This window comes from Myotis brandtii, unplaced genomic scaffold (genome assembly GCF_000412655.1).
Source record: "Myotis brandtii unplaced genomic scaffold, ASM41265v1 scaffold105, whole genome shotgun sequence".
Classification (NCBI taxonomy): Eukaryota; Metazoa; Chordata; class Mammalia; order Chiroptera; family Vespertilionidae; genus Myotis; species Myotis brandtii.
Genome location: NW_005353538.1, coordinates 6061000 through 6072547, shown reverse-complemented (window position 1 = coordinate 6072547; position 11548 = coordinate 6061000). Strand labels below are relative to the sequence as shown.

The following is an 11548-nucleotide window of genomic DNA, read 5'->3' as shown; positions in this document are numbered from 1 at the left end:
AAAGTGTAAAGGGGCCTGGCTGGCGTGGCTCAGAGGTTGAGCATCAACCTATGAACCAGGAGGTCAAGGTTCAATTCCCGGTCAGAGCACATGCCTGGGTTGCAGGCTGGATCCCCAGTGGGGGGCGTGCAGGAGGCAGCCGATCAATGATTCTCTCTCATCATTGATGTTTCTATCTCTATCTCTCCCTTCTCTGAAACCAATAAAAAATATATTTATAAACTAAAAAAATTTAAAAAAGCGTAACGGGAGAAATACTCTGGTATACTATACATTTGACCTAAGAGGGCCTCTATGGTTTTAGAACTTCAGGAATTGTTTTGAGTGGCACACCACAGTCTCTCATTTTTAGGTAATGATAATGCTAATGGTCCCACACCTCTTTAACTGCAAATTTCTATCAATAAAAAGTTGTTTAGCTAAATATGTATATGTGTATGTATATTTGCATGTACATATGTATACATAAAATATGTATCTGCATTTTGAATATATAAAGAGATACAAATTACATACTCGTGCCACTGTCTAAATACAATAGGTAGATATAGTCTAGCATACTGTAACATTTTAGTTTGAAACTAATTTTCCAATATAAATATTCCACATCTTAATGAATGAAATTATTATAAGTGTTTGGTATTACATTACCATTCTTAAAGATGAAATACTCTTTAAAAATATGAGAAAGTCTTCCTTTTAGAAAACATGGTTTACACTTAAAATGGGTACAGTTTCCTACAAAAATTATATCTTAATAAAGTTGTTTTTTAAAAAATGGCTGCTACTTTATCTAATATAACAACCCAAATAAAACATAAGATTTGGCTCTAGGTATTACAAATATGTCACTAAGTAATAAATCATTTTTGGCCTTTATATTTCATAAAACAATAGCAATATATTTTTAAGTAAGCAAAATTCCCATGTCCTCATTAATAGTACCACCACCAAAACCCAGCAGGTTTAAGATGGTATCACAAATGCACAACTATGAGCTTTTAATTAAAAAAATTTTTTAAATATATTTTTATTGATTTCAGAGAGGAAGGGAAAAGGAGAGATAGAAACATCAATGATGAGAGAGAATCATTGATCAGCTGCCTCCTGCACGCCCCCTACTGGGGATTGAGCCCGAAACCCGGACAAGTTACCTGACCGGGACTCAAACCATGACCTCCTAGTTCATAGGCCGATGCTCAACCACTGAGCCACACCGGCCAGGCAAGCTTTTTAAATAAATAACTTACAGTCTGAGAGACACGTTAAAATTAAGCTACAAGTTTTTACTTTCCCAATTTTTTATTTGAACATAGAAAGGTGGTTGTACTCAGTTTAGTAAAAACATGACATCATCCTTTTTTAATACGTTGAAAAAACTATCATAAAAGAGAAAAATGATGATGCAAAATAGCGAACTGAATGTGAGAAGCATGGAGAGTTGTAAGGCTAAGTCATACCTGATAAAGTTTGATTATGTGAGGATGGTCTAACATTTTCATTATTTGTACTTCTCGGTAGATTTTCTCAAGGTTCACTGCATCCAGCTGAGATTTATCTATAATTTTTATCGCCACCTGCATCCTATATAAAAATAAATACAATTAGTATAGAATGGTTAACATTTTCCAGTTAGAATCTTTTTAATAAATGACATCTGAGACTTCGCCTGTAGGTTCCTATTACAATAATAGCTAGATTAAATTCAATGCTCATTTATTCATTCAACAAATAGTTCTTAAACATCTACTATGTGTAAAACACTGGTATATTTTGTTTGGTAGTATCTTCAGTGTGCTATGAAGAATAACCCTACAAAGTTACTTTAATAAAACATATTTCCCTTTCAATACAAATGTAATGCCTTTGTACTCCATTTATAAATTAAATAAAATCTCAGCAGTTTCAACTAGTTATTATCCCACCACAAGGTACCTATAAATAAATGATCAGCCAAGTAGAAGACAGTTTCTATTGTGCTAAAATGAAATACACACACACACACACACACACACACACACACAAAAGGCTAAGTGACCGACTGTACATCTGTCCAACCAACCAGCCAGTATATATGACGCACACTGGCAATTTAAAAATAAACATTGACTCGCACATGTGCGATACATATAAAGCTCTTGCTGGCGCCTTAGCATGTGTGAGTTGCTTTCTCTCGAGTTTGAAGAGCATGTGACGTTAATGTTGTAAATACTTCATCACAAGGGAAATTAGTCAAGCACTCTGAAAGTGTTTTTACTCTTAATGTGATATACAGGGAGATATCTGAATAATCAACTTATCAGTCATTGTTTTTATCAGTTGTTTTTATAACATGTTTTTCTTGTTTTTATATCATGTCTTTGTTGTTTTTATATCATGTTGTTGTTTATTTATTAATCAATTTAAATATTATTTTCATATACATTTTACTCATTTTCTTTCATCTCTGACACTTCTATTATAGAGAAAGGGTAAATAGCAATATTAAAATATTTCTTCTAATTAATTTCCTTTTAATGTGCAGGAATCCATGCACTGGGCCACTAGTTTTTCTAGAAAAGCCAAGTGATAGGTTCAAAAGCTAATATAAATTATAAAAATTCATCTCCATGAAGCTACCCATTGGATTAAATTTTTAAAGATATATCTTTATTGATTTCAGAGAAGAAGGGAGAGGGAGAGACAGAAACATCAATGATGAGAGAGAATCACCGATTGGCCGCTTCCTGCACACCTCCCACTGGAGACCGAGCCTGCAACCCCGGGCACGTGCCCATGACCAGCATCGAATCTGGGACACCCTGGTCTGCAGGTCAACGCTCCATCCACCAAGCCAAACCAGCCAGGGCTGATTTAAATTTTGTTTTAAAAATCAAAGTGCAAAAACTCAAATGTTATTAATTATACTAAATTTTGACTTTCATAAAGGAATCTGATTTTTAAAAATGTGGCCTCTCCCTGTTATAACTAGATAGGAACCCAAACCCTCCCAAGGTTAATAATTTGAAGGAGCTGCATTTGAAGATGAATAACTAGGTCAGGGGTCCTCAAACTTTTTAAACAAGGGGCCAGTTCACTGTCCCTCAGACCGTTGGAGGGCCGGACTATAGTTTAAAAAAAACTATGAACAAATTCCTATGCACACTGCACATATCTTATTTTGAAGTAAAAAAACAAAATGGGAACAAATACAATATTTGTATTTGCATGTGGCCCGCGGGCTGTAGTTTGAGGACCCCTGAACTAGGTAATCAGAAATCAACAATCATGTACCTTTTTTTCATGCAACCAAAAAAACCCAATTTTTAAAAATTAGTATATCTTTGGTCAGGAAATAAACCATTCTGACTTAAATAAAATTTTCAGATAATTAGACACCACCCAAATTTAATTGTAAGTTCTGAAGAAACTCTAAAATGTACTTTTCATTCTATGTATGTATTCTGAACATAATTCAGTTTTATGTTGTTTCAGGGTAATATTTAAAATATTGATACTGTATGCACGATAATCTAATAGGACTCAGCTTGTCAATTATTTTTTTCTTCTTTCCTTATAGCTACTCTGTCCTTTGCTTGTATCTCTACTGTAAGGTTTATTTCTTTTCTTTTTTGTTTTTAATATATTTTATTGATTTCTTACAGAGAGGAAGGGAGAGGGATAGAGAGTCAGAAACATCGATGAGAGAGAAACATTGATCAGCCGCCTCCCACACACTCCCCACTGGGGACGCACCCGCAACCAAGGTACACGCCCTTGACCGGAATCGAACCCGGGACCCCTGAGTCCGCAGGCCGATGCTCTATCCACTGAGCTAAACCGGTCAGGGCTGTAAGGTTTATTTCTTACCTTTGTCTATTTCTAATTTGCTGTCACAGCTTGTTTTCTGATTTGAATTAATTGTAATCCACAGAAGAACTCAAGTTCCCAAGAGAAATCAGATTACTAAATATATTCATAAAACTAAATTTTTGCCTAAGAAGAAAGGGGGTAGGGTAGAGCTTCTTTGCTAGGCAGTTTTACGATAGTTATTTTGATGTTTGTTAGTATTTTGCTTCTGTAATCAAAATATTCTAGAAAGTAGAAAGTGCTAAACTTTGCTAGAAATGAGACTATAGGCACAGTTATTATCATTTACTTTGGGTAAAAGTTGACAGATAAAAAGATAACTCTATACTTGAATATTTTCAATATCCCTTAGGACGGTAACATGGGCATATTTTGTCTCCCCATTTTAGCTGTCTCTTTATATTTGCTTCTACTAGTATGTATTAGATAGGACTGTTATGCCTCCCATTCTTTGTGTGCTGGCCTAGTGTAGAAAGTATCTTGAGGGGCCCAGTAGTGCAGTCTCTTTGTTCAGCTGAGCTGGATGCTCTAGGAGTGCCCTTTGTGTGCATTGTTTGGGCTCTCCTGTTGTAATTGGGACTTGATTGTTGATGTCCCGTTTGTGGGAGGGATCTCCCCTCCGACTTGCTACCAGTGAAGTTCAACCCCAAGGTTGTCGTGCCAGCTGTCCAGTGGTCAGGGACTCCTTAGCCCAGAGGCTGGATCTGCTTTGAGTCTCACGCCTTGATTTTCCCTGTTCTGAGCTGTACTTCCCTCACCGAGCTAGTCCTGCAGGTGTCAGCTGCAGGTGTCAGCTGCAGGCGCTTGGGCTCCCGCTGGCTTTTGCCTCGCTGAGCAGTCTGGGATGGGTCTGCTGTGGAGACCCAAACTGCTGTTTCTGACTAATTAGATATGTATGCATTGTTTTAAAAATAACCTTCAGTGAATTTATTGGAGATTAGAAAAATTAATATTCCTTCTGCAAGTGTTCAAAAAGAAAGTTTCCTATACAACTTTAGAGGGCATATTGGATAAGCTAAAATGATTACTAGGATGATTACTAAATCCCATGTAAAGTAGCAACACTGAATAGTGTAACCTCAGAAATAGGAAAACAAGAATTAAAAACAACAAAATACTGCCCTGGCTTATGTAGCTCAGTCGATTGACCGTCATACCATGTACCAGAAGGTTTCCAGTTTGATTCCCAGTCAGGGCAACAAAACAAAAACAAAAAAACCTAACAAAATACCTAATATGTCACTTATATCTCAAAAGATACCATTTTCACTTATTATATTTACAAAGATTAAAATGTAAACCCCCTTGAGAGCTAAGGTTCAAAGAGATGGCCACTTTTATATGTGGCTGCTAGGAATATAAAATAGGTTATAACTTTTCTATAAGCTAATTTGACAATGTCAAGAACCTTAAAAATCATCCATCCCATTTAGCCTAAGGATTCTACTTCTAAGAAATTATTTGAAAGAAATAATCTGAAATGATAATTTATAACATTAAAAAATAGAAACAGTAACTGGGAAATAATTACATGAACTATGGTAAGTTTACATTATGACTTATTAATATTAACTATTAAAATGGTTCCTTTTAATAATATGGAGAAATGCTTAGACTAAAAAATCACGGATTATTTTATTTTTCCATTATACTTTTCTGTATAATTTCTCTTTGATTAAAATGAATACTTTTCTAATAAGAAAAAAGAAAATGGAGTTATATTTATTAAATATGCTAACTTCTCTATCTGTGAAATATTAGTCATTTTCTTAATTTCTAAATTCTTTATAAAATGGGTATATTTTAAGATTTAAATATTAGTTAAGACTATATATAGAGATGTTTCCAATAATCTTAAGTTAAAAAATACACACAAATATAACAATTACGTAAAATAAAAATTTGCACAGATTAAATGTAAGAGCAGAAATCAAATAATGTTAAACTGATGAATAAAAGGAATATTTTCATGTTTCAACATATAATTTAATGCTCATGTTACCCTGTATGATAAATTTAGAAAAAATTATTTCACTTCTCATAAGAAATATTAATCTCATATATTTAAAGAAACCACACACACGAGTGGCTTTGAGGAACTTTATAAGGAAGTTACAAAATAAGAGCTATTCTTCTAGTAACAAATCAGAAGGCATTAACATATGTTTGCTGTCTCCGGTAATATCTGCTTCAGTGTTATTTACTACTAACACACTACTTCTACACTGTCTCTCTAAAGTAGCAAGTAGATTTATCCTTACCATACAATTAGATTTTTAAAGTTAAAAAATAAAATTTGACTAAAAAGTGAATGTAAGTAGTCTACAATGAAAGGGTTTCTGAAAGCAGTAAAAGTCAGTAATAAAATTGACATGGAGTTCTTTAATTACCCTTTAAGGGTAAATAAATTAGACTTTTTTTCCAATTTAAAATTTGACTTTTAAAATACAAGAATTTATATACTAAAATAAGCACTCATTAAGATTTAATTTGATTATTATAATGATGGGTAAGCGAAACCAATTGGAGTAAGGGTAAATGTTAGTATACTTTTATATGCATAAAAATTGAACTGAGAATTTTTAAGACTATAAATTATTAAAAATAATCTTAAAATTATTTAAGCAAATTTACAAAAAGACAACTCAATTAAAAAATGGGTCGAAGAACAAACAAGCAATTCACAAAAGAAATATAGTCATCACATGAAACTGTGTAATCAAAGAAATGCAAATGAGAATAAGATATATTATTTTCTTCCATCAAATCAGAAAAGATTTAAAAATCTTATTCCTGGTAAATATGCATTCTTCCTGGTAAAAATTAATAGGTACTCCTTTTTTATTTTAGGATAATTTGGCATCCCATGCCATAAGATACAGATGTAAAGACATATTTCCTGACCCAAGAATTTCCATAACTATGGTATTACCCTAAGGAAATAATCAGATAGGTATACAAAAATGTATATACAGGAATGCTCTCTGAAACATTATTTTTGAAAGAGAAACAGTGAGAGAGCGAAATAAGAACAGGAAGTTGATAAATAAAATACAATCAGTCATGTGCAAGGATAGTATTTAACTGAAGTTCTTTTTAAAACTTTGGGAAGTTTCACTAACATTAATTAAAAAACACAGATTACATATATAGATGACATCAATTTTATTACCTATATGTAGAACATATGTGAATAACTAAGAGGATATGAACTTAATTATCTCTTGGTCTGGATGGTGGAATTAAGGATATTTATTTTCTTCTTTGAGCTTTTCAACAATGTCTACATTGAATAAGCAATGTCTAGAATTATTTTTGTAGTTGGAGGAAAAACACATAAATACTATGATTATTTTAAAGAACTTAAAACAAATTTTAGCATCACTTTTTAGCTTACTCCATCCAAGATTCATTTCTTAACCTGTTTAAAGTATTTTTAAAATGATGATTTTTAAATTACATTCCCAAATGTAATTCTTTCATTCTTCTAATAATCTGAAACTGGATACATGGGCTGTTTCTCTTTGAAGGGTGAAATCGCATTCTCCACAAATGTTCTGTATAAAGGAACTTTTACATAACTTATAAAAAATATGCAGCCAGAAGGTGGAAGTACTAGGTACACCAAAGAGGAAAGAAAGGTATCTTAATGAATTTCTGGAATCCATTTGGCTCCAAGGAAATGAATCTGTCATCAGCAGTGGGTCATAAATCAAATGTCATCATGTGAATCCAAGAACTGAGGCCAGTTTCAGTTATTTCCAAATAAATGTTTTCTTAATTGCCTGATACTGAGATATAATTTCCCAGTGGAATTAAACTAAGAACACATTAAACTCTGTTAAAGTTTAAAGTTTCTACAGAATATAAAAATTTACACAACTCTTATTTTGCATATTTGCCTCCCTCAACTGCCCCAAAAGAACAGAGTATTTTGAACAGAATAATTTGCCAAATATTACTAGCCTGGGTGCCAAGAAACTAGAGACAATTTCTAATAAAGCATATGTCTTCCATGATAAATAAAATAATTATTTCATCACAAAGATCATAAATAGGCCTAGATACAAATATGGATGATTAAATTATTTGGTAGCAAGTCCTTCTGTTGCCCATAGTACAGGTATTGCTTGAAATCTGGACTACTTCATAGCACAAGATTAATACCAAGAATACTTAGAGGAGTCTTAAAATTTTAAAGCAAAGTATAAAATTCAATTGTATTAAAAAAATAAGTTCTCTTCTTCAAGAAATATTGCAATCAGGGTATGATACACCCTTCTCTGGTTTCTTACCCTTGCTCCAAAAATGCAACTTTGATACTTTATTTGGAAAACTTAAAAAATATATTTTAATGTAATAGTTAAAGAGTTATGCCTAAATATAAAAGCCCCAAATGCACACAGAAAGCTTTTCAGTGAACAAAAGCAGTGTTCTGAATATCCTTACTATAAGTTTTGTATTCCAGGTTCTCTTAAAGGGTAGGTGCCATTTAATAAGGCATTTTCAGAATCTCTGTGAAATATATTTAAGATTCCAAGAACCACATATTTATGTGTTCTTTAGCTAAACATGATAAATTTGATAAAAATATATTACTCTTTAATATAAAAATAACCTTCTCACTTGGTAATTTCCCTTCTAGGAATTTACCTCCAATTTCTCCTTCCTGAAAAAATAAAAAAATTCAGACAAAGAATTATATATACAAAAATCATTCAGTGCAAGTTATTTACTATAAGTCAACACTGGATGCTATCTAATGTTCAATAATAAGGAAATTATTAAGTAAAATAGGATTCATCTGTAAGGTAGAACACTGAAGATATTAAAATGTTTTATCAAGTCCTGGCCAGTGTGGCTCAGTTGGTTGGGCACTGAAAGGTTGCCGGTTCCATTCCCCGTTAGGGCACATATCCTGGTTGTGGGTTCATCCCTAGTCAAGGTGTGTGGGAGGCAGCTGATGGATGTTTCTCTCTCTCTCTCTTCCTTCCTCTCCTTTTCTCTCTAAAAAAATCAATAAAAACATTTAAAAAAAATGTTTTATCAAGTTACATATAATAAGCAAAATGCTCGGCCTGTAAGTGGAAAAAGGGATACAATGTATATATGTGTACCTACCATGTGATCTCATCTATGGAAAAATGCATTAAAAAAGATGACTAGAGGGAAACACACCATAATGTTGAGAATGACTTATTCCCACTGGTGAAGAAATTATACATGTACTTTTTTATGATCTATTCTTTCTATTTTCTACATCAAGACTACATTTCTTTAATAGTCAGAAAACAAGAAAAAGTTTAAGGGTACAAGTGATTTTTCTGGAATTTTACTTAACAGACAAAAAACCTAGCCATATAATCAGATAAAAGGTAAAAGTTCTTTGCTAGTATAGTATTAATAAAATAAAACACTACTCAAGGACACATAGCACTACTGCCTAAAATAGTTTAACAGTCTAAATGCTATTATTCTTTTCCCACTATGCTAATTTTATAAAATTAGCCACTCTAATTCATAAATCACAAACGAATACTACAAAGCTTTTATGAAGTACTGCATTATATTAGGAAGCCTTCCCTTTTGTTTGCAAATTTACACAGAGGTCCAACATGAGAATACTGCTTCAGATGATGATGTAATTATATTTTTTAATGTTAAGCTATTTAACTGATTAGACCAAAATGAAGATCTCTTTTGTCTACTGATTTCCCCCCCTAAAATGCCAACAGTCTTGGATCTCCCAAGCTCTGTAGAAAACATTATTTTTTAATGATACAGAACAAGAGGCAGAGAAGAGCCCATTCAAAATAAAAGGGTCCAATTGTTCATGACATTGATGTTTAAACTAAGCCCTAAAATCTGTCTTGGGTTCCAATTTTAGAAAAAAGACCTCTAAGTTTAAAAATACACAAACATACTGATGTTAAAGTATACTCTATTGAAGGACCTTTTATAAGCAATAAGTATATTTTGCTGATACTGTTCTTTATACATTATTTTCACTGTAATTACTGTACTGTGCTCAGCAATGAGAAGCTAAAATAATGTTCAATAAAACTTTAAAGTTTCAACTAGCCATTTTATTTATATTTGAAGTAGCTATTGTATTTATTAAAGACATAAATATACAGTGAATTAATGACGATAACAAATACTTCTTTTTAAAAACTCTCATTAACAACAAATAGTATACTCTAAGAACAATTGTTCTTACAACTGTATCTAAACAATTCTAAATGCAAATTACCATAAAACTTCACAGCAACTTTACAAAACTTGAGATCTACAGGTACCTTTCCTTAATTACCCTGCTATTTCACTCACCCCTCTCAACTTGAATATCTCCAATCACACCAAATCACCACAAACACACTCACCCTATGTTAAACGCACACTACTTCTTTTTGTATGTTAAGGACACCTTCTTTAGAAAAGCACAAAGGAGATGGGCTCTGTGGACTAGAAATTTAGCTCTTAACATAAATCATTTTACACACACATATACTACACACACAATTCAGGATCTGGGTGCTCTTTCACAATCTGACCTGTGCCTTCAATTACAAATGGATCTCACTCCATCTGATAGCCAAGTCGTGGCACTACTTCACAGTGCCCCCTAGCTCTGCAAGATATATCAGGTTAAAACTGACATCTTTTGAACTGTCAAACTCAACAGAATGTGTCAGTCACTATAACCCCCACTTAAGCAGAACTTAAACAGATACTCTTATTACCCAAATTTCATCTAATAAATAACAGCTCACAATTAAATCTTGCTACTAATACTGATAAGACCTGATGAGAAAAAAAAATGATATGAACTGACGGGTTTGGAGTTTAACCACATAACAATATATAGTTCAAAGTTCTGTAGCTTTTGTAACATGCAATTTGTTTGACTTTTAGACAGTTATGAAGCAAGGACTCATATAAAAAATACACTTTAAAAATGCCTTCTTTTAATGTAATTTAAAGGGGAAATGCCATATCATTAGACCGTAGTTCTTTAGAAGAATGGAACCAATTTCTTCATTTAAAAAAATGCTGGATCAGATGAAGTAATCTCACTATTAGTCACAGTATTTATCATTACAAACTTAATCTGAATTGCTAACATTGAGAAATCTGTGAGAGGACAACCTGTAACCTTGGTACTGATGCTAAAAAATAAGTCATATTTGGGTTACTTCAAGATCAGTAAGGGAGGGTGAACAGTGAAGATGACGCAATGACATACACCCCTTCTTTTTGGCAATGGATCCCTTCACAAAAACAAAGAAAAAAACAAAGTTAAGCAAAACTTCTAAGAAAAACAGCTACGAAAATTACTCAAGCTGTCAACTGCCCTCCACCTTACACTGCCCTTCTGAAAAATAAAAAGGTCCTGTTATTCCACATTCAAACCCTAGTACACCCACACTAATATGGGGAAAAACGCAAAGGGGTGAAAACTGGGAGAAAAAAACAAACTGAAAAATGATGAAATAACAGAACCACTACCATGAGGCAGCGTGGAATACGTCGAAAACACCAGTTTTTTTTTTCTTCCTAAAGAATGGTTGTTTCTACCGTTTTTTCTAAAGTATTTAATTTGCACATCTTAAAATAGAGACCCCAAGGAGAGCAGCTTGAGGCCGTGGAGGGAGGGGGGCGGTTAGGTAAGAACAGGGACTTGTGGGCAAATGTGTGT

At 33.1% G+C, this 11548-nt stretch overlaps 1 protein-coding gene across 1 annotated transcript in view; it reads right to left on the bottom strand.

The window, feature by feature from the left end:
- SIK2 (salt-inducible kinase 2) overlaps positions 1-11548 on the bottom strand; it is a 166292-nt gene that overhangs the window by 116337 nt on the left and 38407 nt on the right. The window contains exons 3-5 of the mRNA XM_014540099.1: positions 8503-8518; positions 2713-2852; positions 1461-1577 (exon numbers count right to left, since the gene is read on the bottom strand). Coding sequence (XP_014395585.1) covers positions 1461-1577; positions 2713-2852; positions 8503-8518 — 273 coding nt within the window. The remainder of the gene's footprint in view (positions 1-1460; positions 1578-2712; positions 2853-8502; positions 8519-11548) is intronic.